Source organism: Arvicanthis niloticus, chromosome 25, assembly GCF_011762505.2.
Source record: "Arvicanthis niloticus isolate mArvNil1 chromosome 25, mArvNil1.pat.X, whole genome shotgun sequence".
NCBI lineage: Eukaryota > Metazoa > Chordata > Mammalia > Rodentia > Muridae > Arvicanthis > Arvicanthis niloticus.
In genome coordinates, this window is record NC_133433.1 from 224,407 (window position 1) to 249,349 (window position 24,943).

Sequence of the window (24,943 nt, forward strand, 5' to 3'; positions counted from 1 at the left end):
AGAACGCGCACTTCTGGGAGCGCATGGGCGGGAGCGCGCACCGCGCGGGCCGGAAGGACAGCGCCGCAGCGGTCGTTCGCCCGGGATGCCGGAAGTCTCTGACCCTGGCTGCGTCCATGCTGGAGCTTCCCTGGCGTCACAATTGCTCAAGGTCAGGCTCTGCCGGCCCTTGCCGGGGTGGGTTGTAGTTTGCAGAAGATGCTCAGGTAGGTTGCTGACACTCGAATATTCAGACATAATTGACCTTAGTTACTTACGGAAGTTTCGAAAGCACTTGGGTTTTAGTGAGCGTTCTGCCGTGCACTGGACCACAGCCTTGCAGGGAATCCTGCCCGCCGACCACAGAAGTTTTCATACTTGTTCATAAAGATTTATACAGAGCTCCATAGGGGCCGTGGTATCTGACCATGGTCTGCAAAGCTTTACAGCCTTCAGGTCCCTGCCACAAGGACACGCTTTCCCCAATCCACGAGTAGGGTACATTACGAGATGGAAAGTTTTTTGTTGTTGTTGTTGTGATGGTGTTTTTCTAAAACGGATAGAATTCATTTTAAATCTAAGCGATCCCATTTTCCCCCTGCGAGAAAGGGTTTCTCTGTACATACAGCTGGCTGTCCTGGAACTCACAGAGATCCGTCTGCCTCTGCCTCTCTAGTGCTGGGCTTATCTTACTAGAGCTGCGTCTTGTAATACTTTATTAATGTAAAATACTTTCCTCAAAAATCAGTTTTCGAAAAAGATGCTGAGGAGATGGAATAGGAGTCCGCTACAATTGGAAGAACTGGATTGTTCTACCCTCGTAGTGAAAAGACATCGAGGGCAGGAAGGTTGAACTATCTGTAGGATGACCACTATTTCATTAACATCTTTCCTTTTAAGAATGTTAAATATACCTATAATACTGCAGTCTATAATATTACTTCTTTTATTAAGGTGAAATCAGAGTTGTCACTTACTAAAAAGAAATGCACTTTAGAAGTACTGGAGTTGAGATGAAGCCTATGCTTAGTTTCCCTCAAGCCATAAAGTCCACTGATTCTTTCTCAAAGTTGCTCATATTAATTTAAACTATTGAAAGTATCCTACTCCAGACTTGAAGTTACTTTTTTTTGTTTTGTTTTTTTGTTTTTGTTTTTTTGAGACAGGGTTTCTCTGTGTAGCTCTGGCTGTCCTGGAACTCAACTCTGTAGACCAGGCTGGCCTCAAACTCTTGAAGTTACTTTCTTAAGCACTAAAAGAGTGTAGTATGTGAAACGTAATAACAAGAGTATTTATATTATTGTTAAAATGTTTCGTCCATTTGAGGCAATTCTCTGTATATTTGAAAATTGAGTATTTTTCCTAAAGCAGTTCTCATATTGTTTATATCTTCATACTTTCCTATACAATGTAATATAGGTAGCCATGCCAATCTTGTTCTAGTGAATTTTGTGTATACAGACACAGGTAGTTCATTCACATGTACACATATACAATGTGTGTGTAGAAGCCAGAGATCAACCTGATGTTGTTCCTCAAGGGCCACCTACCTTGTTTTCTGAGACACTTTCTCACTGGGACCTGGGACTTGCTGACCCCAAGGGGCTGGCTGGTCAGTGAGCTCCAGAGATGAGCCTGCCTCCTCCTTTCCAGCACTGGGAATATAAGCACACCCCACAGCCTGGGCTTTATGTGCGTGCTGGGGATTGATGGAGGTCCTCAGAACCTCTAATGACAGTTATCAAGTATTTATATAGTGAGTTTTAGTGTTTTTTCCCTCACCACTCATCTACCCATAGAACCCCTCCTTCCTGACACACCTCTTAACTCTCTCTCTCTCTCTCTCTCTCTCTGTGTGTGTGTGTGTATAAAATTATTTATCAGAGCAAGATCAACTTCTCAATGTGTATATCACTGAGCACAATGAGACTCTTCCTCATTAGTTACTTGCTAATAGTCCCTCAGGGGAGAGTGGGGTTTGGTGCTTATTTTATGTGAATAAGTGTTTGTCTGTGTGTATGTATATGCACACTGTACATGACTGGTACCCATGGAGGCCAGAATTGAGCATTGGACCCCTGAAACTAGAGTTACAGGCAGTTGTAGGCACCATGTGGGCTTTGGGCCTAGTCTTCTACAAGGGAAACAAGTACTCTTAACTGCTGGGCTGTCTCTCCAGCCTGACTAATGAATTTTTAAATGTTAGTTGCCAAATATATTGTGGATCATCCCTGAACAATAATTTTGGTACAGTAGAGGAGAAACACACACACACACACACACACACACTAGTCCTGTGATGACTAGTCCTGACTTTGTCTGGACTTCTGTGTCATAATTTCACAGGCACATTCTTTTGTCTTGAGGTATATCCTTTTCCTTCACAAGGAAGAAAGGTAGAAGAAAATAAAATACATTCTATTAGAGAGCAACATATGAAATAAGTGTACCTTAGTATAAATCATAATAAACAAGCATGAGAAATTCATGGTATGCACACCCATGTTCTTCATCATTAGTAGATGAGAAAAGTGGGTGATGGGAAAGGAAGACAAAAATACAGGCACCTGGAAAGCTTGTAAAGCTAACAGGGCCCAATTTAATATTTTGCAAACAGGTGCACACATGGGTTAGTCACCACATTATTTAAGAGTAGTACAAAGACAATTTCCCCATCATCTCCGCTGTTTGTGTCTATTTTTTAACATAAGAAAGGTATAACTAGAGGTTGGTTAACGATATATGCAAATAAATAAGAGCTAGTTACTTCAGTGACAGATAGCAACAACAAAAGGGCAGAAGCTGGAGGGAGTGATAGGAAGATTCGGGATGTTCAGATGGAAGCTTACCTGAGGTAACATTTCATTCGAGAGGTAGTGTTGGGGTAGGTATCGCTGTGCCCCGAACTGCAGGTCTTTTAGAATGGAACTTAGGTTCAAAATAGCCAGTGAGCTTCTCCTTCTAGATTACAGGTTCACTTGTTGAAGTTGAGGTTTGTTTTCCCGCACAGTACTGGTAATTTAGATGTGAAGAAACAACCAAGACTTTACATTCTTCCTACATTTTAAACTAGTACATCTTAAATCTCCATCCCAGCTACACATACAAAGTTCTTTGGAGCAAAGTAATAGACAAGGACTTTCTCTTATATGAAAAACTTTTGTTTGTTCGTTCGTTCTTTTTAAGATTTATTTTGTATATATATTATTTATTATGTATTATATATTTATTTATATATGTGTGTGTTTATTTTATGTGCTATCTTATATACTGTAGTTGTCTTCAGACACACCAGAAGAGGGCATCAGATCCCATTACAGATGATTGTGTGCCACCATGTGGTTGCTGGGAATTGAACTCAGGACCTCTGGAAGAGTAGTCAGTGCTCTTATCCATTGAACCATCTCTCGACACCCCGCCCCCCCCCCCCCCCCCCCCCCCTTAAAATAGTAGGCTTCAATTCAAAGTTTGATTCACAGGATGAAAATTCACTTTTCAAACTAGGTATGGGAAAACTCAAATTTTAGAGCAGGAAAAAAAATGAGCCCTTACACAACCATTCACTGGTTGCTGAGATCCAGTGGTCTATAAAGTCTCTATATAGGAAATGGCAGAAAGCAGGGATAGTTCCCATGAGAATCTCAAGCTTCACCTATGGGAAGACTACAGTCAGTGAGGTATTTGAATAGGTTTTGCCCTCAGTTGCTTACCATCACTGGTGTCCCAAGTTAATGGTCTAAAGTGGTGGTTCTCACCCTTCCTGATGCCTTGACCCTTTAGTACAAGTCGTGTTATGATGACCCTCAGCCATAACATTATTTTTGTTGCTACTTCATAACTGTAACGTTGCTACTGTTGTGAATCATAATGTAAATATCTGTGCTTTCCAGTGGCCTCAGCAACCTCTGTGAATGGGTTATTTAACCCCAAGGGGCTATGACTCACACAGGTAGAGACGACTGGCTACAGGGACTCTTAAAAAGTTAGTGAATCCTATTCTGTTCTGAGGTGGAATCGGAAAGTCTGGAGTTATGGGTGAAGAGGTCTTGACTAATAACCATAGCACATGTGGAAAACCAGTGAGGGAACAACTTTAACTTGACAGATATAGAAAATGGGAAAGTTTTTCCTTGTAAGCTGATGCCCTGGCACGTTATTAACCCAGTGAAGTGCTGGTGGGGAATATTTAGTGATTGCTGCAGCTAAAGTATTTTAAAAAACTGAACACCTAGTTTTCTCCATAACTGCAAAGTTGTAGAAGTATTGCTTTTCACTTCTGTGAAACAGAAGAGTTAATGATCAAGAATGCTCATACTAAGCACCAGTACCCGAGTACAAACGTTTAAATCTTCATAACATTTACTGCACATGAACCTGCTGCCTTTCCCCTGTGTGGCCGTTAACTTGAGTCTGTAGGACATTACTTTCTCTACTTCCCTGAAGTATGTGGCAGGAATGATACATGGAAGAAAAAAGAAGAACCAGAAGACAAAAGATACATTTGGGTTTAACTAGGTAGAGAAGAGGTGTTTAGGTTAAGGAGGTAGTAGGTCCTGTCCTCATCGGGTGTTGGCTGGGCTGAGAGCAGATAGCAATGGCTGCTTTTTCTTACTGTTTGGACAGGGGAGGGCTCTGGAGTCATGAAGGACGGCAGAGATGCTGAAAGGAGTATGGGGGTGGGGGGGACTGAAGTGTTTGGAGGACATACTAAGAGAGGAATTCCTCAGGCTGAAGTCTTCCTCAGGCTGCTATGGAAGGGTGGTGGTGAGGAGAAGTAAAAATGACAGAAATGAGGAAGGAATGGTTGGCTATACTCTGATCTCTGCCTTAGCCCTGGCTGCATACAGTGTAACCAGGACGAACAAGTAACTTCCAACCTGTACCCGCATTGGCATACCCGAGAAAGGAAGGAGAGGACAGGAGAGGGGGAAGGAGGGAGAGAAGGAATGGGAACAGAGATGGGAAGAGGCATTTTACCTAGCAAGACCTAAAGCACCATTTAAAAGGAAACAAGTGGCCATCATTCTTGAAGCACATCTAGGACTCAAAAGAGTGTTTGTTTCTTTGTTTGTTTGTTGTTTGTTTTAAGAGTTTGGGTCCACATGATGGAACACACGTTTAATCCCACTACTTGGGACACAGAGGGAGGCAGGTCTCTGTCAGGAGCCATCATAGGAGAAGCCAAGAACAAGCAGTCGATCTTCCTGAGAGGAATTTGCCTTGGATTAAAATCCATGACGGATTTTCTCTGATAGGCAAGGTCCCCCAAGAAATTCATTTTAGGAAAGATTCCTGCTATTAATATGCTTTTCCTGTTATTATTCAATACATAACTATCACTAAGTATTAGCCCACACTTTTGAGCAGATCTCTGCAGGACAATGAAGATGTACTATCTTGTAGTGACACTATATAGACAAATAGATAATAATTCTATAGAATTCATGATTTGATTCAAGTAATTTTAGGAAGAAAGTTTTTAGAGATGGTCTTAGTTGCTAGAAAGATGTAATAAAGTTAGAATCAAGAATAGAATGTGCCCACTCCTCAAAATAGTAAGTAAAGGCTACATAATAAGAAATACAGTGAGCTTTCATAATCACACTAATAAGAGAAATAGAGTTGGGACAGTTTTGTGTTCAAGGAAAAAAATTTAGGTCCAAGGATAAAGTCATAGGTAAAACTGGTGCTTTAAATTTTTAGTGAATATATTATGATGAAACACCACTTTGAATTTAATATCAGCATCTTTCTGCAACTCCCATTTTATGTAACATTTTACCTCTGAGGTTATTTTCTAAAGAACTTTTTGTCAAGAAGGTATTTAAAAAAAAAAAAAAAAAAAGCCCAGAGAAAAGAAATAAAGTTGGTGGTAGGTTGAATGTTTTGACTTGGGGAGCTTTGCCCTATCCATCCATCTATCTATCCATCCATCCAGACAGACAGACAGACAGACATGTTTGTATGTAGGGTATATGTTTATATGTGTTTATATGCATGAATACTATGGAGTTGATTGTGACAGATGGTCGGGTCTGGCCAGAGTGTGGAAGTATGATTGTTTGAATATGTATGTGTCGGTGCATATTTGCCTGTATACAACATCTTAATTCTTTTTCTTCCTCTGGCTTCTGGCTGATTTACCAGAGAAAAGAACACCAGCAATAAATCTTTTCACTTAATCCCCTGCTTTTTTATGATGAGGTGCTAAATAGTTTCTGGCCTTAGAGGAATTCAGACAGGCAGGTCAGCTACCTCAGCAAAGTGACTTAGACTTAAGGCAGGTAAATGTTTTATTATGCAGCAACCCCAAAAATCTCATAACCCCCACTGATGCTCTTCCCTCTCTGCTGCCTCAAGAAGAACCAAGAACAACAGCTGGGATCGGCCCCCTACAGGTCTCTGTGAATTCAAGGCTAGTCTAGTATAGAGTTTCAGGCCAGCCAAGGCTGCATAGCAGGACTGTGTTTCAAATAAACAAAAGAGAAGTTTATTAAAAAATAAGTACAAAGAAAAAGTATACTTTTTTTTTTTTTAGGTAATAAGTAGTCAAGATGTCTTCAGCACCTGATCCTCCAACAATTAAAAAAGAACCATCAAAAGAGAGAAACTTTGAAAACCCAGGCCTCCGAGGGACGCACACAACAACCTTATTTCGAGCTGTGAATCCTGAGCTCTTCATTAAACCTGTAAGAAATACAACCAGGAGACATGTTCACTTTCCTGTAGCATTTGTTTATAGGGAGGAAGTTTTCTGCTGACTTAGAAGACCCCTGAGCTGGTCATGGTAGCTCATACCTGTAATCCCAGCCCTTGGGAGAAAAGGCAGGAGCATAAACAGGGATTGAGGCCAGCCTGGGCTACAACCTGAGACCCTGTCTTAGAAGGTAAAGGGACATTTTAAATGCTCTTTTACATAGAAAACTCCAAAACATGTATTTATATACTGTTATGTAGTAGGTAAATTATTTCTATTGGTGTTGCAAACTAGTGAACATATTTCATTTAATGAATTTTATTTTATTTTATTTTATTATTTTGTTTTGTTTTGTTTTGAGACAGGGTTTCTCTGTATAGCCTGGGCTGTCCTGAAACTCACTCTGTAGACCAGGCTGGCCTCGAACTCAGAAATCCAGCTACCTCTGGGATTAAAGGCGTGCGCCACCACTGCCTGGCATGACTTATTTTTAAATACAAATTCTACTTATAAATAAAATAAAAATTTAAATATGATAAATATTGAATTATTTCATGCTTGATATGAATTTTAATAATAGTTCTGACTATAAATTGTTTTAAGGCTAAACAACTTAATAAGTCATTAAAGTATTTAAAAATCCTTGGCTATCATGTAATTTCAGTTGTTGAAGACATTTCATAATGGCAAATTTAAACTGCTCTGAGCTTGTAGCCTTTCTTAGATATTTATCCAGATGAAAAAAATAGACACTTATTTTGATCTAAGCTTTGAAAACAATAATCATACAGTAGTTTCCCCATGTCTTTTTCTTTTCAAGCTCTCTATCAACCATGACCCCAAATAATAATATTTGTTTTGACCAAAGAGGAAAAGAACATATAATTACTTACATTGTTATAATTGTTTTATTTTATTATTGTTGTCAGTTGTGCATTGTGTTTAGTTTCTAAATCAAACTTTATCATAAACAGGTGTTACAAGAAAACCATAGTCCATACTGTATAAGGGTCTGGTACCATCTATGGTTTTAGATATTTACTGAGGTTCTTGGACTGTCCATGGGCAAGGGGGATTAATATAGGAGGCATGGAGGCAAAAGTAGAAACTACTATTTGTATTGCTACCATGCATGTGTGCCATCCAAGGAAAAGCCAATTTAGTGAGTATAAACATGTACAAAGGTAGGCATGTCTGGTTTATATATTTACAGGGATTGCAAAGATAGACAAGTACTTCTCTTTAAACTTTCCATCCCTTTAATTCAAAGCTACATGGACTAAGCCAGCTCTGTCAGTCAACAGAGTCTTGAGAGAAGGAGTGAGGATTAAAGAAAAAAAAAACAATTAGACAACACTATAACATGACTCTAGCCGGTGTTGAGGCCCATTGTCAAATTCTTGCTTGAACCTACTTCCTTGTGCTAGCCCAGTGTAAATATTCTTGCCAGGATCTTTGAAGCGGCACCGAGAGCTCTCCACACTTTATCACTTTCATTGTAAGAGTCTTGGGTCTTCCAGCAATACTTCAAGGTAATTAAAACAGAATAGTATCTGTTTCAACGACTAAATTTCTTGAATAATGTAGGTTCCCAAAGCAGAGGGTATATGTTTTCATTGCTGTACATTTGATATGTTATGAAAGGTTTTATGACAGCTCTCCTGTGCTGGGCAAGAGAAATAGCTTGTGTACTACATTCCTCAAGTTCTAATAAAGTAAACTAAGTTGCAGTTGCAGCTCAGAGAGGTGACAGCTCCAGAAGAGCTCCATGTCTCCTTCCTCAGTGGGCTCTCGCCTTCCTAGACTGGAAGCCCAAGCTGTCCAGGCCACAGAGAGAGGTGGAGATGAGAAGCAGGAGTCTTACATCACCTGTAAATACTCAGCAGTTAAGCTGATTGGATAAGTGATTGTAACTAATCAAATGACTGAAAATGCTATCCTTAGAATGCTGGGGTGGTAATCATGACATTCCCCAAGAGGGAAGTGCTCTCCTTAGATCATTGGTCTTACTGACACTTTACATGTTTCTTTTTTTGGCAGAACAAACCTGTGATGGCTTTTGGATTGGTAACCCTTTCACTCTGTGTGGCTTACATTGGTTATCTGCATGCAACACAAGAGAACAAAAAAGACCTCTATGAAGCCATTGATAGTGAAGGGCATCGGTACATGAGGAGAAAGACATCCAAGTGGGACTAAATGCTGCTTCCTTCAGGTAGACTGTTATTACAGGCTCTGACACCTTTAAATGAAAGACTGTTAGTGCACGGAATTATGTTTCTTGTTCCATAATATGTTAACAAGGGAGAATATACAGTTGAAAGCAACCCACTGTGGTGTAATCTTGTTACAGCTGAAGGTATTAAATCCTGTATAATAAAAGTACCCAGTACTGTTAAATTTGCATGGAGTTTCTAATGTTTTAAAGGGAATTGTGCCTTTGTAGCAATGCATTACTGTTGAGTAGAGAAGAGAGCCCCTTCAGCTACTAAAATCGTGATTAAATGAAAGAATAAAACAAAGTAGCTGGAGTTTTTCTTTTAAAACAATGTTATTCTGAACGCAGTAGAAGAGCAAATGGGGACTATCCTTGAATGCATTGGCACAGAAGAAGACTTTCTGAACACAACAGCATTAGTACAAGCACTAAGATCAACAATTAATAAATGAGATCTCATGAAACTCAAAAGCTTCCAGAAGGTAAAGGGCACTGTCCTTTGGACCAAGCAGTAGCCTACAGAATGGGGAAAGATTTCTAACCAACTCTATATCCAATAGACGATGAATATCCAAAATATAAAAAGAAAGAACTCAAGAAACTAAGTATCAGAACTCAAATATCCAATTAAAAATGGTACAAATCTAAACAGAATTCTCAATGGAGGCTGAGAAACATTTAAAGAAATGTTCAACATCCTTGGCCACCAGGGAAATGCAAATCAAATCTACTTTGAGATTCCATATTTCACCTCTCAAATGGCTAAGATCAGTAGCATACGTTGATAGCTCATGCTGCCAAGGATATGGAATAAAGAGAAGACTCATCCATTGCTGCGGGAAATGCAAACTTGTATGGCCACTATAGAAATAAAGATAGGAATCCACCTACCTCAAGATCCAGGTATACCACTGTTGGGTGTATACCCAAAGAACTACATCATACTACAGAGACACTTGCTCAACCATGTTCATTGCTGCTTTATTCATAATAGCCAGAAAGTAGAAACAACCTGTATGTCCCTCAACAGAAGAATGGATAAGGAAAGTGTGGTACATTTACACAATAGAGTATTTATTTCTCAGCTTAAACAATGACATCATAAAACTAAAGAACTGAAGTCAAGTGAGCTGCAACCAAGATAGAAGTAACTAGATATGGAGACAACTCTGAGTCTGTCCTGCTGGGATGGAAACTCTGGGTTCACCTATGAGCAGTTCCAGGAGCTAAAAAACCACTTCTAGACAGACCCCCACCTGAAAGAGGAGACTCTGGAGGCCTGGGCTGATGCATTCAAGCTGACAAAAGGAGACATTAGGATTTGGTTCTTTGAGAAAAAGCATGAGATGAAGCTTAAGCAGTTGTCAAAGGCCCACAGATAGAAGCTGAAGTCTATGTACAAGTCAAGGAACCAAAGGTTGGGGTGGAAGTATGTGTCGAATTATTACAAAAGAATTAGCTAACAAACCTCTTGTACAAGAATTGGGAAATGTACAGTCACCACTCAACACCAAGAGGGACTACCAGGCAGTACCCTGAGGAGTCCTCTCAAAATGACCCTAGACTCCTCAAAGCTTTGGAACCCTTGAAGAGTCTCACATTCCTCTGGGTACCAAAGCAGACAGGGCATGTCACAGGATTTCTGATTCCCTAGCATAGGCTCTTTTTGTTAATGTTTTTTTCAACTTCCTTGTTGGGGTGGGGAGCTGTTGGGTTTATGTCTATCAATGGTACATTAATAATAAAGCTTACATTCATAGAAAAAAATGACATCATGAAATTTGTAGGCAAATGGATAGAACTAGAAAAAAAAAATCATCCTGAGTGAGGTAACCCAGACCCAGAGAGACAAACATGGTGTGTATTACAAACATGGTATGTATTGGCCTATATGTGAATAGTCTCCATTAAGCAAATGATAACCAAGATATAATCTGTAGACCCAGAGAGGTTATGTATAGATGAAGGGACTGGGTTGTTGTTGTTGTTGGGGATAAAATAGATTTTTATGGGTGGACTAGGGGTGACAGGGACATGAATGGGAGGATCAGGTGGGCAGGGGAGGGCATATGGGGAGAGACAGCTAGAATAGAGAGGCATTTGAGAGGTGGTATGGAAACCTGGCATAGTGGATACTTACTAAAATATATGAAGGTGATCCTAATAAAGTCTCCAGATAATGGGGAAGATGGAGGAGTCCCAACTGGCCAGCTCTTGTCATCAAATGAAGCTTTCAGTGCTAGGACTGGGTTATATCCAATCGAGTTGTTGGAATCTCCAAACAACCCAGGCTGTTGCCAAGACTATAGCTTGCTGTCCACAAACAGACAGCAAGGCCCCATTACTGAGGACAACACCCACACAACTCAGTGAACATGGAGAGGTTGAGCTGGTGCCTACAGAGAACCTTCACCCTATGTTCTAGTGTCTTTGGAATGGGAAGGTATTCTGCAGGCCACCAAAAAAGAAATGTAAACAACAACCCAGCCACAAACCCTTTGTTGTACAATGCTGTCCTGACTGCAGGATACGTTAGGGCAGTGGTGACTCAGTTTGCGAAAGTAACCGATTGTGGTGGTTTAAATAGGAATGGCTCCCGTAGGCTTCTGTGTTTGAATGCTTGGCCTGTTAGGAAGTGTGGCCTTGTTGGAATAGATGTGGCCTTGTTGGAAGAAGTGTGTCACTATGAGGGGCTGGCTTTGGGGTATCCTGTGCTCAAGTTATGCACAGTGTGGTACATAGTCTCCTGCTGCCTGCAGATCAAGATGTAGAATTCTTAGCTCTTTCTTTAGCATCATGCCTGTCTGCATGCTACCATGCTTCCCACCATGATGATAATGGACTAAACCTCTCCAGCCCCAATGAAATGTTTTCCTTATAAGAGTTGCCACAGTCATGGTGTCTCTTGACAGCAATGAAACCCTAACTAAGACACCAACCAGTCTGATGTGACTTAAAGCCCACTTCAGGGGAGGGAACCCATACCTGACACTGCTTAGGTGATGAAGAACCAGAGAGTAGATATTGCAGAAACCTAGGGTAAAGTCAAGTAACAATAAAATGACTCCTAATAACATTCTGCTGTATTCATAGATCAGTGCCTTGCTCAGCTGTCATCAAAGAAACTTCCTACTGCAGATAGGAACAAATATAGTGACCCATTCATTGCCAGACACTAGGCAGAGAGACAGACAGACAGAAACACACACACACACACACACACACACACACACACACACACACACACAGAGGTGTCTGGAACACACAGGTCTGTATGGACTATCTCCATCAAATCCCTCCCCTCAGAGCTCAGGGAACCCCTAGAGAGAGGAGGCAGAGGCAGAGGGGATGAAGGGCACCAGGAAAACAAGGCCCTCTAAATCAGCTGAGCAAAGCTCACATGAAATCACAGTTTCTATGTGAAGCAGCAGCACAGGGCTGACACAGGTCTGCATCAGGTCCTCTGCATAGACACTATAGCTTTCAGTTCAGTGTTTTTAAGGGATTTCTGATTTTTGTGCCTGCTCTTGAGGCTCTTTTCTTTTTATTGGGTGGCCTTGTCCGACTTCAGTGTGGTGGTTTTGTTTTACCTTATATTTTATTTTGTCATGTTTTCTTGTTATCGCTTAAAACCCTGTTGTCTTCTAGTCAGACACAGAAAGGGAGTGGATCCAAAGGGAGGGAAGGTAGGGTGGAACTGAAAGGAGTAGAGGGAAGGGAACTGTAATCAGGATATATTGTATGAGAACAGAATCTATTTTCAGTCAGTAAGGTTGTTATAATGGTGCTGAGGAAATGACTCAGTCGGTAAAGCACTTGTCACCCAAACAAGAGGACCTGAGTTTGAATCCCAGAATCCCTTTAAAGCTAGGCACAGTCTATAATTCCGGTGTTCCCATAGTGAGCTGAGAGGTAGAGGCAGCAGAATCCCCCAAAACCCTAGACCCCCTAGCCTGGCATACCTAGCAGAAACAACAGGAGATGGGGAGGGGATAGGGAATTTGTGGAGGGGAAACTGAGAAGGGGGTAACATTTGAAATGTCAATTAAAAATGGGGAAAAAAAGAAATTGAAAAAAAGAAAAGAAATTAGCTAGGAAACATTTAGCCAAGGATATACAAACCATCATACCATGATAAGCTGGTGTGGTAGCATGTGCCTGTAATTACAAGGTAAGAGGACTGTTGCAAGTTCAAGATCAGTGTGGCCTACAAATCAGTTTCTGGGCAAGCCATGGTGATATAGGCAAACTCTGTCACAAGTAAACAAAACTCTCAAAAGTGTCCCATCTCTGCCTCTGCTTGCAGCTTAAGATGTGAGTTCTCCAGCTTTTCTACCACCATGCCTCTACTCCACCATCATGGACTTCTCACCCTCTGAAACCACAAGCCAATTGAATGCTTCCTCTCATTCTTCATGGCATTTTATTCCAGCAATAGAAACATGACCAAGTTGCCCATCCCAATCTGAAAATCAGGCTCAGTGATACTAGCTTAATGATAGTAATTTTTCCATTAGAATACTTCTACATTTTCCAGTTTTACTGCCATGCCACCAAAGCACATTCAAAATCACCTAAAAATGATTCAGAGACTGCCTCCTCTGCCCATTAATTAAAAATTAATTATTTAACAAAAGCACACTTAAGATGTGGCCAACTGAATGTTCCCTCCCATAGACAGCCAGATCCTGACAATTGGCCCCTGCAAATGTATGGTAAAAGGGACCTTGGATCTATGATCACATGTAAGATCTGAGATGACAGGATCAGCCTGGCTCATGTGGAGGTTCCTGGTGTGGACACAGAGGTTCACAGAGGAAGGCCTAGGATCAGAGGAAGGGAGAGATTCCTCCACAGAAGCAGAGCACATGAATCTTAGGAAGACATGTGGCTGTTTGAGACATGTGGCTGTTTGAAGCTGAAAATAACAAGAAACAAATTCTCCCCCTAAGCCTTTACAATGCTGGTTCTCAACTTTCCTCATGCTGTGACATGTGGTGACCCCCCCAACCATAAAATTATTTTCATTGCTTCTTCAAAACTCTAATTTTGTTCCTGTTATGAATTGTAACATAAATAGTTAAAGATAGAGATTTGCCAAAGGGGTCACACACAACCCACTGCTGGGTTGAGAACTGCTTGTCTACAAGAAACCAGTCCTCCTGGTGTCTTGATTTTAGCCCTAAAATCATTTTGGATTTTGGCTTCCCAAAATTCAATAGGATAAACTGGGTTATAGATGAGTCATGCAGACTGTGTTCACTAACAGCAGCAAGAGGAGACCCAGGGAAATGAATAGCAGTTATTTCTGCTCACTTGGCATTATTTCAGGTTGCTTTTATGAGCAAAGCTTGTCTTACCTAGCAACAGTTATTAAGTAAGTTGACAACTTAATGCTAGACACTAGGAGGGTGAAACTACTTATATCTTCCCAACCCAGTGCTCAACCTTGAAAGGCAGAGGCTGGCAGCACCATTCTTTAGACATACAGCAACTGCCAAATCATGATGAATTATTTAGTCTTTGCCAGGCTCTAGTAGAATCTTGAAACCCTGCCCCCACTCCAGCTATCTTTAGACTTCTAGCTTCTCTTGAAACCACCATTTTTTTTTCTGATCCTGATATTATTTTAACTGTAAGTAGTAAAAGCTATCAGAAATTTAACTATGATCAGAAATCCAGATTATACTAATTTTGTTTGCTGTGCCGTTTGCAATAAAATAATTCCACCAGCCCCTTTTGGGGAAACTTTCAAACGAATTCATGAATACAAGCCATTTAAGACACGATTCTACACTCACAAAGATATCTTGGGTAAGTGATTTACTCTTTGGCAGGGTGGTGGTAGTAGTGGTGGAATCCTTTAAGACTGGGTCTCTCTACATAGGTTTGGCTCTCCTGGAACACACTCTGTGCACCAGGCCAGCCCCTGCCTCTGTCTCTGGAGTGCTGGTGTTAAAGGTGTGTGTGCCTCCATGCTCAGCAGTAATTTTACTCTTTTTCTTTGTTCTAATGTAGAATAGCATTGGGTATTATTCTTAGGTTTTCTCTGTTGAGGCTACTAGTCTCTGTAGAAATTCCATCATGAAATGATAACAAGTTGGAATTCAGATGCTTTACTTAACAGTTTTGTGAATGGGATAGAGTTTTTAGCCTCTCATTGTTTCTTGTAAATAAGAACATTAATATGAATCTTTTAAATAGTTTTGAAGCTTTAATGTAATATTGTATCTATTTAACATCTGGAACATCATAGTAAATGTATTTTGTTTTCAACTATACTTGGGGACTTTCCATACATATAAGACTGAAAATATCTAAATACCCCAATTAATGAGTGGAAGAAACTTAGCTGTTACTTTGTAGCTAGTGACAAAAGCAGATACATACAAATAAAATAGGAATATTTACAACACACATATATAGTATATAAGCAAATGAATTAAAATTCATTTCCATTTCTCATTTACACTAAAAAATATTTCAATCTAATCCTAGATTTTATGTATATTTTTAAAGGACTCCTTAAATATTTTTCCTGTTTTCTTTCCCATGTATGTGGTAAACTCATGGTTACTTAGTTTCATGCCTAATTTACTAAAAGAGAAGTTACAAATCTGAACTAAATGACAAGGGTGATAGAATTATAATCATCCTCTAAGACATCAGTTCCAACTGATTTAAACTTTCAGTAAATTTTTGGTATGGATTATTAACTGTAATCTTTAAAATAATTTTTAGACCCAAGACAATGCTATCCACATTCTTTGATATACTTTAATGATTCCTTATACTTTATAGGATATATGAACATATAAATATATGTAGAAGTCAGTATTTTATTTGTTTGCCTGTATTTGTCATTAAATTATAAGACGAAAGTGAAAAGTCTGCCTTCTTTATAAATAAAAGCACATTGAAGTATCTATACAAGAGAATTTCACAGGACAATGATTCTCTAGCCACTGTTACAACCTCCAGTATCAGGCTCTACCATGTACATTTTTTTTCTTACACCCTTAAAACACTCTTTGTTTTGGAATAGTTTGATTCATAGGTTTTAAAAAGGAATCACAGAGTTCCCATGGACCCCAACTTTTCAAACCAATTTCTTAGAATCTTGGTACATTGTCAAAAACAGGGAGCTTGCACAAGAATGATGCTCTTAAGTCTGGCACATAACTTACAAATCTCTTTCCCCCTTAGAAGTGAAGGTAAGGCTTCTCTGCAGTTAAGGCTGAGAACAACAAATATGATATTTAAACATTAAAAAGGATAACAGCACCCTACATTTGTATTACATTTTTTAATGAATGTAATGGAATGTATTGCATGTATATTTATGTAACAATTAACACAAAGAAACTTCTTCATGCTATCCATTAATAATCAGTCATACTTTTCAAAATTCTGGCAGCCATTCACCAATTTCACTGTCTTCATAATGTTATCACCATGAGAATGCCATAGAACAAAAGCATATCATACATGACCTTTGACACTGGCTTTTTTCATCTGCAAAGTGGTTTGTAGACTCACTGTAGCTGTTTTATTAATAATGTCTCCTTTTTCGGCCATATGCTTTTTAAAAAATGTTCTATAGATAACTTCTGCAGTTAAGGCTGAGAACAACAGGATGATAGTTAAACATTAAAAAGCACAGCAGCACCCTACGTTTGCATTGTATTTTTATGAATGTACTGGATGTACACAGGGTTGAGATTTTACAGTATAATCGGGGTCCATCTCTACAACAATATTTACTGCTTTATGTTTTAAGATTCACTCATGTGGTGGGGACACTGGGGAGATGGTAGCAGTTAAGAGCGCTTGCTGCTCTTGTAGAAGATCCACCTTCGGTTTCCAGCGCCCACATCAACTGTTTGTTAACCACAGCTCCAGGGAATCTATGGCCCCCGAGGGAGCTTGATCATACAGACACACCTACACACGATTTAAAATAATAAAACTAAATCCTGTAAAAATAATAATAACTTTTAAAATACTCAGTGATCTAGTGGTAGTGTTTGATTCCACAGAATGTATCTTTCAGCTGTAGGTGATGGAAGCAACTTAGATCAAAACACATAGAATAGAATTTTGTGATGGAATTTCTTGATCCTTTTAACCAAGAACTCAAGGTGGAGTGTGTCATCAAGATTTCAGTCTAACATGCGCACACTCAGTCAATTGTCTGGGCTGATACTGCAGTCAGGCCTACTTCAGCATTTAGAAAATGATATGAATACAAATGGTTCTAACATCTCTTAACCTCAGTTTAGAAATCTCAGAGGGAAAGAAGCTATTTTTTCTTTATGTCCTCGGTGAAAAAAATTGGGGAAGAGTGTAGCTTGAATATGTGTCTATTCCAGACTAGTTTATAGGAGAAGGAAGGAAGGGAGAGAGGGAGGGAGGGAGGGAGGGAGGGAGGAAGGAAGGAAGGAAGGAAGGAAGGAAGGAAGGAAGGAAGAGAGGGAGGGAGGGAGGGAGGAAGGAAGGAAGGAAGGAAGGAAGGAAGGAAGGAAGGAAGGAAGGGGAAGGGAAGGGAAAGGGAAAGGGAAAGGGAAAAAGGGAAAAAGGGAAAAAGGGAAAAAGGGAAAAAGGGAAAAAGGGAAAAAGGGAAAAAAGGGAAAAAGGGAAAAAAAAGGGAAAAAGGGAAAAAGGGAAAAAGGGGAAAAAAAGGGAAAAAGGGAAAAAGGGAAAAAGGGAAAAAGGGAACAAAGGGACAAAATGGAAAAAAGGGAAAAAGGGAAGAAGGGAAAAAAAAGGGAAAAAGGGAAAAAGGGAAAAAGGGAAAGGGAAAGGGAAAGGGAAAAAGGGAAAGGGAAAGGGAAAGGGAAAGGGAAAGGGAAAGGGAAAGGGAAGGGAAGGGAGGAAGGAAGGAAGGAAGGAAGGAAGGAAGGAAAGGAAGGAAGGAAGATGATGCTATTAGCAATCTTACCATGACAGTCAAGTGAGGCAGTTGTTAGGAGAAGAAGTAAGGCCTGTTACCACAGCAGGACATGTTGAGCAAACACACATATCCATATCCATAGCATCTTATTGTAAGGATTTTCATACTAGGTCCTATAACAATTTAAAGACCATCTCAGGTGAGAACATGTGCCAACCCTGAGACCAGACCTAAGGGCTTCAGTTCTTTTTTTTTTTTTTTTGGTTTTTCGAGACAGGGTTTCTCTGTGTAGCTCTGGCTGTCCTGGAACTCACTCTGTAGACCAGGCTAGCCTCGAACTCAGAAATCCGCCTGCCTCTGCCTCCCAAGTGCTAGGATTAAAGGCGTGCGCCACCACCACCCGGCAGGGCTTCAGTTCTTAGCTCCAGGTCCAGGACTGTCCCCACCTGTCTGATTTTGGGTGTCTCTCTACCTCCCCTAGAGTCACATTTTGAGTGAAGATGGTAATTTGGAATGTTATAATATGGAAGTCAAATTAGATCACTGACAGAGAAATAATAAACTAGAAACTTAGTGCACTCCACAGCTGACAGAGTTAAAAAGACCAGCACACTAGTGAAAGGCATATACATGACGTATTAAAGAAAGCACCCCGAGAGATCAGGGAGAGAGGAGGTGAGTAAGGCCCCAAAACCTTGTGAATCTCTGTTCTGCTTTGAGTGCGCCACAACTTGCAGGGCATTTGCCTTTCATCGCCTGCTATTTGGACTGGGTGTAAAGAAAGCCAGTGGTCGCTATTCAGGCCTATGTGGTGAGGTCCGTCTTAATCGGCTAGTAGAGGGCTTCCTCTTCCGATGAGTATCTTTAAAGAAGAGATGGCAGGCAGGGTGATACTGGTGGTACAGGAAAGGTGCGTGCTTAGCATGATGGGTCCAATTCTTAATGGTGTAAATGTTGTAAATGATTGACACCACCTAAAAATATGTGTCTCATAGACAGCTTGCATAAATAATTTTGCTAGTGGTAGAAAGGCAAGCCACAGAACCGTCTACAGGGGCCTGTAATCATTTCTCTCCAAATTGCAGATATTGGGGCAAGTATTCTGAACAAAGAAGAGCAGTTTCAAGAGGCTGTGCTCAAGGAAAACATAAAAAAAGCAGAAGCTAAAGTGTGGGAAAAGGTAAAGGGGCTCAGAGATGAACACAAACCATGCATGTTTCCTCATGCTGCCTTTATCTAAACCTGTAAATTCAGAATAGCAGGCAAGAGACAGACCACAGCATCCTGACAAACTGGAGTCATAGGCATGTTCTTTGCCCTCTGGATTCGTGGCTTCTTCATCTGTAGAAGGGAAAGTTAATAATTCCCTTCCCAAAGCATTGCTGAGAGGTTCAGTTCAAGGAATGCACTTGACATGAGGTGAGGCTTAGTAAGAAGCAGATCCTGTCAAGAACCTTCTTCCTTCTGAGTTTCTCTCTGCATGGGTGACTCTGGTCACTTTATTCTCATTTGATTGAAACTTAAAAGGGGGGGGTCTATGTTGTAAATTGTTTATTATAGGCTTTTATATTCATTAGGGACTATCAATATGTGCACTACATAATAAATTCTGAACTAAATGCCCATTTCCCCAAATGCCTTATCTTCACTGACTTTCCTTATTAACTGTCTTTAAAGTTTTGGGGGCTTCTAGTTACCATGGTGCATTCCTACAGTCCCAGCTATACATGAGGCTGGGGCAGGAGGAGGCTGGGGCAGGAAGAGAGGCTGGAGCAGGGGGAGGCTGGGGCAGGAGGAGGCTGGGGCAGGGGGAGAGGCTGGGGCAGGAAGAGAGGCTGGAGCAGGGGGAGGCTGGGACAGGAGGAGGCTGGGGCAGGAGGAAGCTGGGGAAGAGGAGGCTGGGGCAGGGAGAGGCTGGAGCTGGACAAAGCTAGCAAGACCAAGACTAACCTGGGCAATCTAAGAAAGGACCCATGTGAAAGAAACTAGCAAATAAAAGCCCAAATCCTGGATACATGACTGCTGAGAGCCAGGGGCTGTGTGAAGATTGGAGGATGTAACTACTGCTTTACTCATACTAGCAGCTGAGTGAAGCCTCGAACCCATAGCCCTTAGTTTTCCCAATCACAGATGGATTGACATAAATGACCGTCCAAAGAGAATGGAAGCTCTTTTGGATGAGATAAGGCATGATTCCTTAGACTCTAGTAGTAATAAAAATCTGACAGAGCCATCAATTACTTAAATATCCCAATATATTCTATTAACCATATACCGTTTGAATATATTTTCTTTAAATACTCTAATATAAATTCTTTTCTGAATGCCTGATGAGGGGACCTCAGGAGTACTCATGCTCCCTGCTTAGCTCCTTTCAGCCTTACGTGTCTTTCCCCTTCTCTATGTTTTCTAGATTAATATACACAGCTGCATATATATGCATATGCATGTACATATATATCACAGTTTCCCACCCTTTAGTAATTCCTGAAGCAGCAAAGGTAGCCCAGGGCTCAGGGTGTTATATGCATCTGGCTAAGGCAGCTACTGTGGGAAGCGGAGATAGAAACAGGGCAATTAGGGACTCCGTGGTGGGTGCTAACTTCCATTAAGCATGAACACTTAACTTACCAACTCCTTCAGTAGTGACCAGCTTCTTCCTCTATGCTTACCCTGAAATATTAATAGACACATGAACCTTTTCTTTTTAAGGCTGAAGTGCTCCGAAAACAAGCAGTGGATCAAGCTCTTGAAGATGCAGATGCCAAACACAAATTTGAAATTCGGGTTCTGGAAGAACAACATCAAAGAGACTTAAAGGTTCTCTCTATAAGGACTTGTCCATTGTCTTTTTTAAAAAGCATTTAAGTTAGTAAAGAGAAAGTGCTTCTGTTGGTTGACACAGAAAGAATGGGCAGGGCAGTCATTAGTAATGTCCAGATGAGTGTTTCATAAAAGTTGAGAGGGAAACTCGGATATAACCTCGGTAATAGCACTTTCATAACACGCATCACCGTTGGAACTAAATAACTGAGTATATGATTGGTTGTTTAGTGCCTGGTTCATTGACATGACCACAGTCTCCTTCACAGGACAGGGGCAGTCTGTCCTGTCACTATGCTAGCCCTGTCTAGTACTGTTCCTTGACAAGGTAGGGACTCAAAACATTGAATCAGTAGATCAACCCATCCTCTTCCTTCTGGGCTTTTGGTTCCATAATTTTTTCTAAATTTGCTTTTTTTTTTTCACTGCCAAGAGGAACATTTGTTTTTGTTTTCTTTTTTGTTTTGTTTTGTTTTGTTTTTGAGCCAAATTTGAAGCAAGCTTTAAATAAATACTGGCCAGGATGATGGACTCTGGCCGGGTCCATTCCTGGATTCTTAGGAAATGTTGACGAGTCACATTTTTTGCAGAGGCTTCAAAAGGCAGCCCACAAAGATACTTATTTACCACCAGGTCCAATCAGGAGCAAGCATGCATCCTGATGTATTTCCTGCCTACATAAAGAGGAACATCTTAGTTGTCTGAAGTATTCCAGTAGGACAAGTGGCCATGAGATAAGAGAAACTTTTTTTTTTGTTATGTTTTGTTTTTTAATTTTCACTGTTATATGTATTCATTGTGCACAACGATGTGCTACATAGTGGCATTAAACATACACATGTATATATTGTATCTGTAAGTATATATCCTATGTTGATAATGTTACCTTCATACCCTGTCTTCTCATTCTCACCTCTCCCAATAGTTTTCTTTGTTTCTGTGGACAGTTTTCTTTTACTTTCAGATCATATATACATACATGATTTTATGTAACAACATAACATCTAGGAACCACACATGACAGGAAGCATGATATTTCTTTCTGAGACTGTGTTAATTCATAATTACCTCTAGCTGTATCAATTTCCCTGAAATCAACAACAAAATCCATTGGGTAGACACACATTTCCCTTATCCATTCCTCTGTGGTTAGATACTGAGGCTGGCTAAAAGGAACTTTCTAACTTGTAAACTGGTCAACATTGCAAGCAGAGAGATTCACTGCTTAATTCAATATCTCTGTCACAAAACCTGTTCAAAGGACCAGAGTACAGAACTATCTTCACATTTGCACAGAACTATCTCCAAGGGATAGACAGGAGAACTAGGTACATAAGCAGAGCAGGAAAGTAGAAGTACCAATAATATGATGGATCAGAAGCTTAGGAAACTACAGGCCTATGAATGAAACATTCAAGTTTCAACAAGGAGCACCTAGCATATACTAGTTTTGTGCCAAATAAGGTTAAATGAACTGTCCTTGTCTTAGGACCAACAGGGAAAGAGAGCTCTGCCCTACAGTTCCTGTCAGAGCAGGATAATCCCTGCTCGGCCCCAGCAGCCCACTCCAGCCATGTTTGGCATGGTTGCTGATCAGAGTGATTCAATGTTGTGAGCTTACTGCCTGGCTTCAGAACAAACAGGAAAATATAAATCAACATGTCCATAGAGAAAACAAGCCAAGAACTCAAGAGCATGAAGCAAATATTAGAACATTTTTTATTTTATTAGAACATTTTATTTATTTATTTATTTATTTATTTACATCTTTTTCTGAAGTAGGCTAAGTGTTAAAGACATTTAGAAATATTAGCTTTCAACATGTTTTATTATTGAAAATTAGAGACTTAAGAGACAAAGCCTTTTGCAGTGAAAACTCAGGTAACATTTATAAACAACCAATATTTTTTTAATATAACTGTTTTCAAAATTTACTGCTTGAAGCCATTCTGTAAATATTCTTAAAATTAGATTCTGTTTCTCCTCTCTTTTGGTTTTGGTGTGTGTGTTGTGCATTGTGTGTGTGAAGATACACATATTACACATGTTTAGTATGTACATGTAGGGATAAGAGGACAACTTGCTATAGTCATTTCTTTCCTTTCTACTGTGTGGGCCCAGGGATTGAACTCATGTTGTCAAGCTTGGTGACACACTCCTTTGTCAACTAAGCTATCTTCATGAACCCAGGTTGTCTTTCTTTATTGTCATATTACCTTTAGACAAGGTCTCTTACTGAACTGGAAACGAGCTGATTTGGACAGGTCGACTGGCCCGGTGACAGTCCAGGATAGACCATCTCTGTCTTCCAATACTGGGGTTACAAGACTGAAACGTCACTCTCCAGTTCTTTACTTGGATGCTAGAGGTTCAAATCCAGGCTCCCATGCTTATTCAGCAAGCACCATTACCCTCCTCAGTCACCTCCCCAGCTCCCAATTAAGGTTTTTGGAAAAGAGTCTCATGACATAAACTGGCCTCAAACTCATGATGCTCTTCTTGCCTTCTGGGTGCTAGGATGTGCTACCACACCCAGGTTTTCCCTACTCCTGAAGTAGCCAAAATGAGCAGTTGAAAACCTTTCCCCCTGGGCTGGAGAGATGGCTCAGAAGTTAAGAGTACTGGTTGCTCTTCCAGTGGTCCTCAGTTCAATTCCTAGCAGCCACAACTATCTATTACTGTAGTTCCATGGGATCTGATGCCCTCTTCTGGTACACAGACATTCATGCAGACAAAGACCCAGATACATAAAATATATGCATAAATCTTTGAAAAAAGAAAATCTTTTCCCTTAAGGACACTGGATTCTAACAATTTTTCAGTGCTGGAGATTGGACTCAGGGCTTCACTTATGCTAGGGCAAAACATGTTCTCTCACTGACCTGTACACAAGCTTCTTCTAATCAAGAATTTTTTATCACTGAGATAGTTTTTCTAAGGATCTGCAAGTGGCTGCATGTTTCCTTGCTACTTGCAGTTCTCTTGCTATGCAACCTCAGCTGAGGGCACTCTGGATGCACATTCAAGAAGCCGTTCCCTTAAGTCCCAGAAAGGGCACAAAAAGAGCCTGGGAAAATTCAACCTGGTGGCTGAACCCTTGGTAGCTTTAGTGCTTTATATCTGGGTAAGATTTCACTTGAAAATGACACTCTGCAGCTCTGAAAAGGAAGGAAAGATGGGGAAGAGGGAAGATAGAAGAGAGGGAAGAAGGTTAGACTGATAGGCTTTCTTGTAAAATTGTGACATTTTCTTGAAAGACTCCATCATCTTAGCCAATGATGAGGGGACATGCAAAGTAACTCAATTCCTTCATGTTCTCTGACAACACTGGAGGAGACAAAGATTTACCTCTTACTGAAGGTTTTGAAAGTTCAGAGTTGGCGAGATGGCTCAGTGGTGAAGGGCTCTGGCTTGTTCTTCCAGAGGCCCTAAGGTCTATTCCCAGCAATCCAAGGAGAACCACACTGAACTCACATACATAAAACAAGTAAGTCTTAAAGAAAAAGGAAGGAAAGTTCAGAACACAACAACTGCTCTTCTGTTCTTAAATATGCTTCTGTTACAGCATCTGTTATGCAATTACATAGAACAAATATCAAATCTTGGATACTAATGCAATCCTTGATCTTGTCCCGTATACAATGAGTCCTCTGTGAATCAAGATCAAGACATTGTGTTTGTAATGTCTTTGCCCAGCAGAGTGCTGACATCCTATCACTGGCCTGTATACCAGTCATCCAGTGTCAGTAGGCACATCCAAAATGGTGACAGGTTTTTCCTTTAGGTACTTTTGTGAGGCTTCACAAGTAATGGTTTGGCTACTGCTTTCATTCTCTTGGTTGAAAATATTCCACAGGTCCTCCTACCTTACAACAGTGGAGTTCTTGTCTCCTCCATGAATGAGGAAAGGTAGCTACCCCAATGACATGGAACATGGAAGAGCAGTGGGGACTGGAAGACAGGGTCCTGTAGTTGTGTTGATAGGTGTGTTTCCTGTCTACGCCTCAGGTTCCCTTCATGGTTTTTATTTCTGCCATTTTCCAGTATCATATCTATATTTCCATGTACATTAACACTGTGACAATAAAAGCAGTTAGTTGGAACTATAGCCCAGTGATAGCCTAGTACCTGTGAGACTCCAGGTTTGGCCACCAGCATGAATAAAGAAGAGAAAATTAAAAGCAGCCAGAAAACTGTAACCATACCCCCTTAACCTATTTTCCTTTTTGCACACTGCCTTTTAATGTGATCTTTCGTGTGTTTGTGTGTATGTGCATGGGCATGCACACACACAGTTTGAATATTTTACTTGAATGAAAAAAGCCATATGATT

At 40.4% G+C, this 24,943-nt stretch overlaps 2 protein-coding genes across 4 annotated transcripts in view; both read left to right on the plus strand.

Annotated features, from left to right (window-relative positions):
* On the plus strand, positions 1-9,076 carry Smim8 (small integral membrane protein 8). 2 transcript variants are annotated; one of them, XM_076923987.1, is made up of 3 exons: positions 1-151; positions 6,518-6,668; positions 8,717-9,076. In XM_076923987.1, exons 2-3 carry the CDS (start codon positions 6,534-6,536, stop codon positions 8,873-8,875), a joined length of 294 nt encoding a protein of 97 aa, XP_076780102.1. In that variant the 5' UTR covers positions 1-151; positions 6,518-6,533; the 3' UTR covers positions 8,876-9,076. The 2 variants fall into 2 exon arrangements, with proteins under 2 accessions (XP_076780102.1, XP_076780101.1); XM_076923986.1 differs by having other exon boundaries at positions 48-206.
* Positions 8,746-24,943, plus strand: part of C25H6orf163 (chromosome 25 C6orf163 homolog) — a 21,556-nt gene continuing 5,358 nt past the window's right edge. The window contains exons 1-3 of one of the 2 annotated variants that reach the window (XM_076923985.1): positions 8,746-8,891; positions 18,873-18,967; positions 20,500-20,607. In XM_076923985.1, coding sequence (XP_076780100.1) covers positions 8,876-8,891; positions 18,873-18,967; positions 20,500-20,607 — 219 coding nt within the window. In that variant the 5' untranslated portion in view covers positions 8,746-8,875. Of the gene's footprint in view, positions 8,892-9,232; positions 14,709-18,872; positions 18,968-20,499; positions 20,608-24,943 lie in introns of those variants that run through there. The other variant, XM_076923984.1, reaches the window with a different exon arrangement.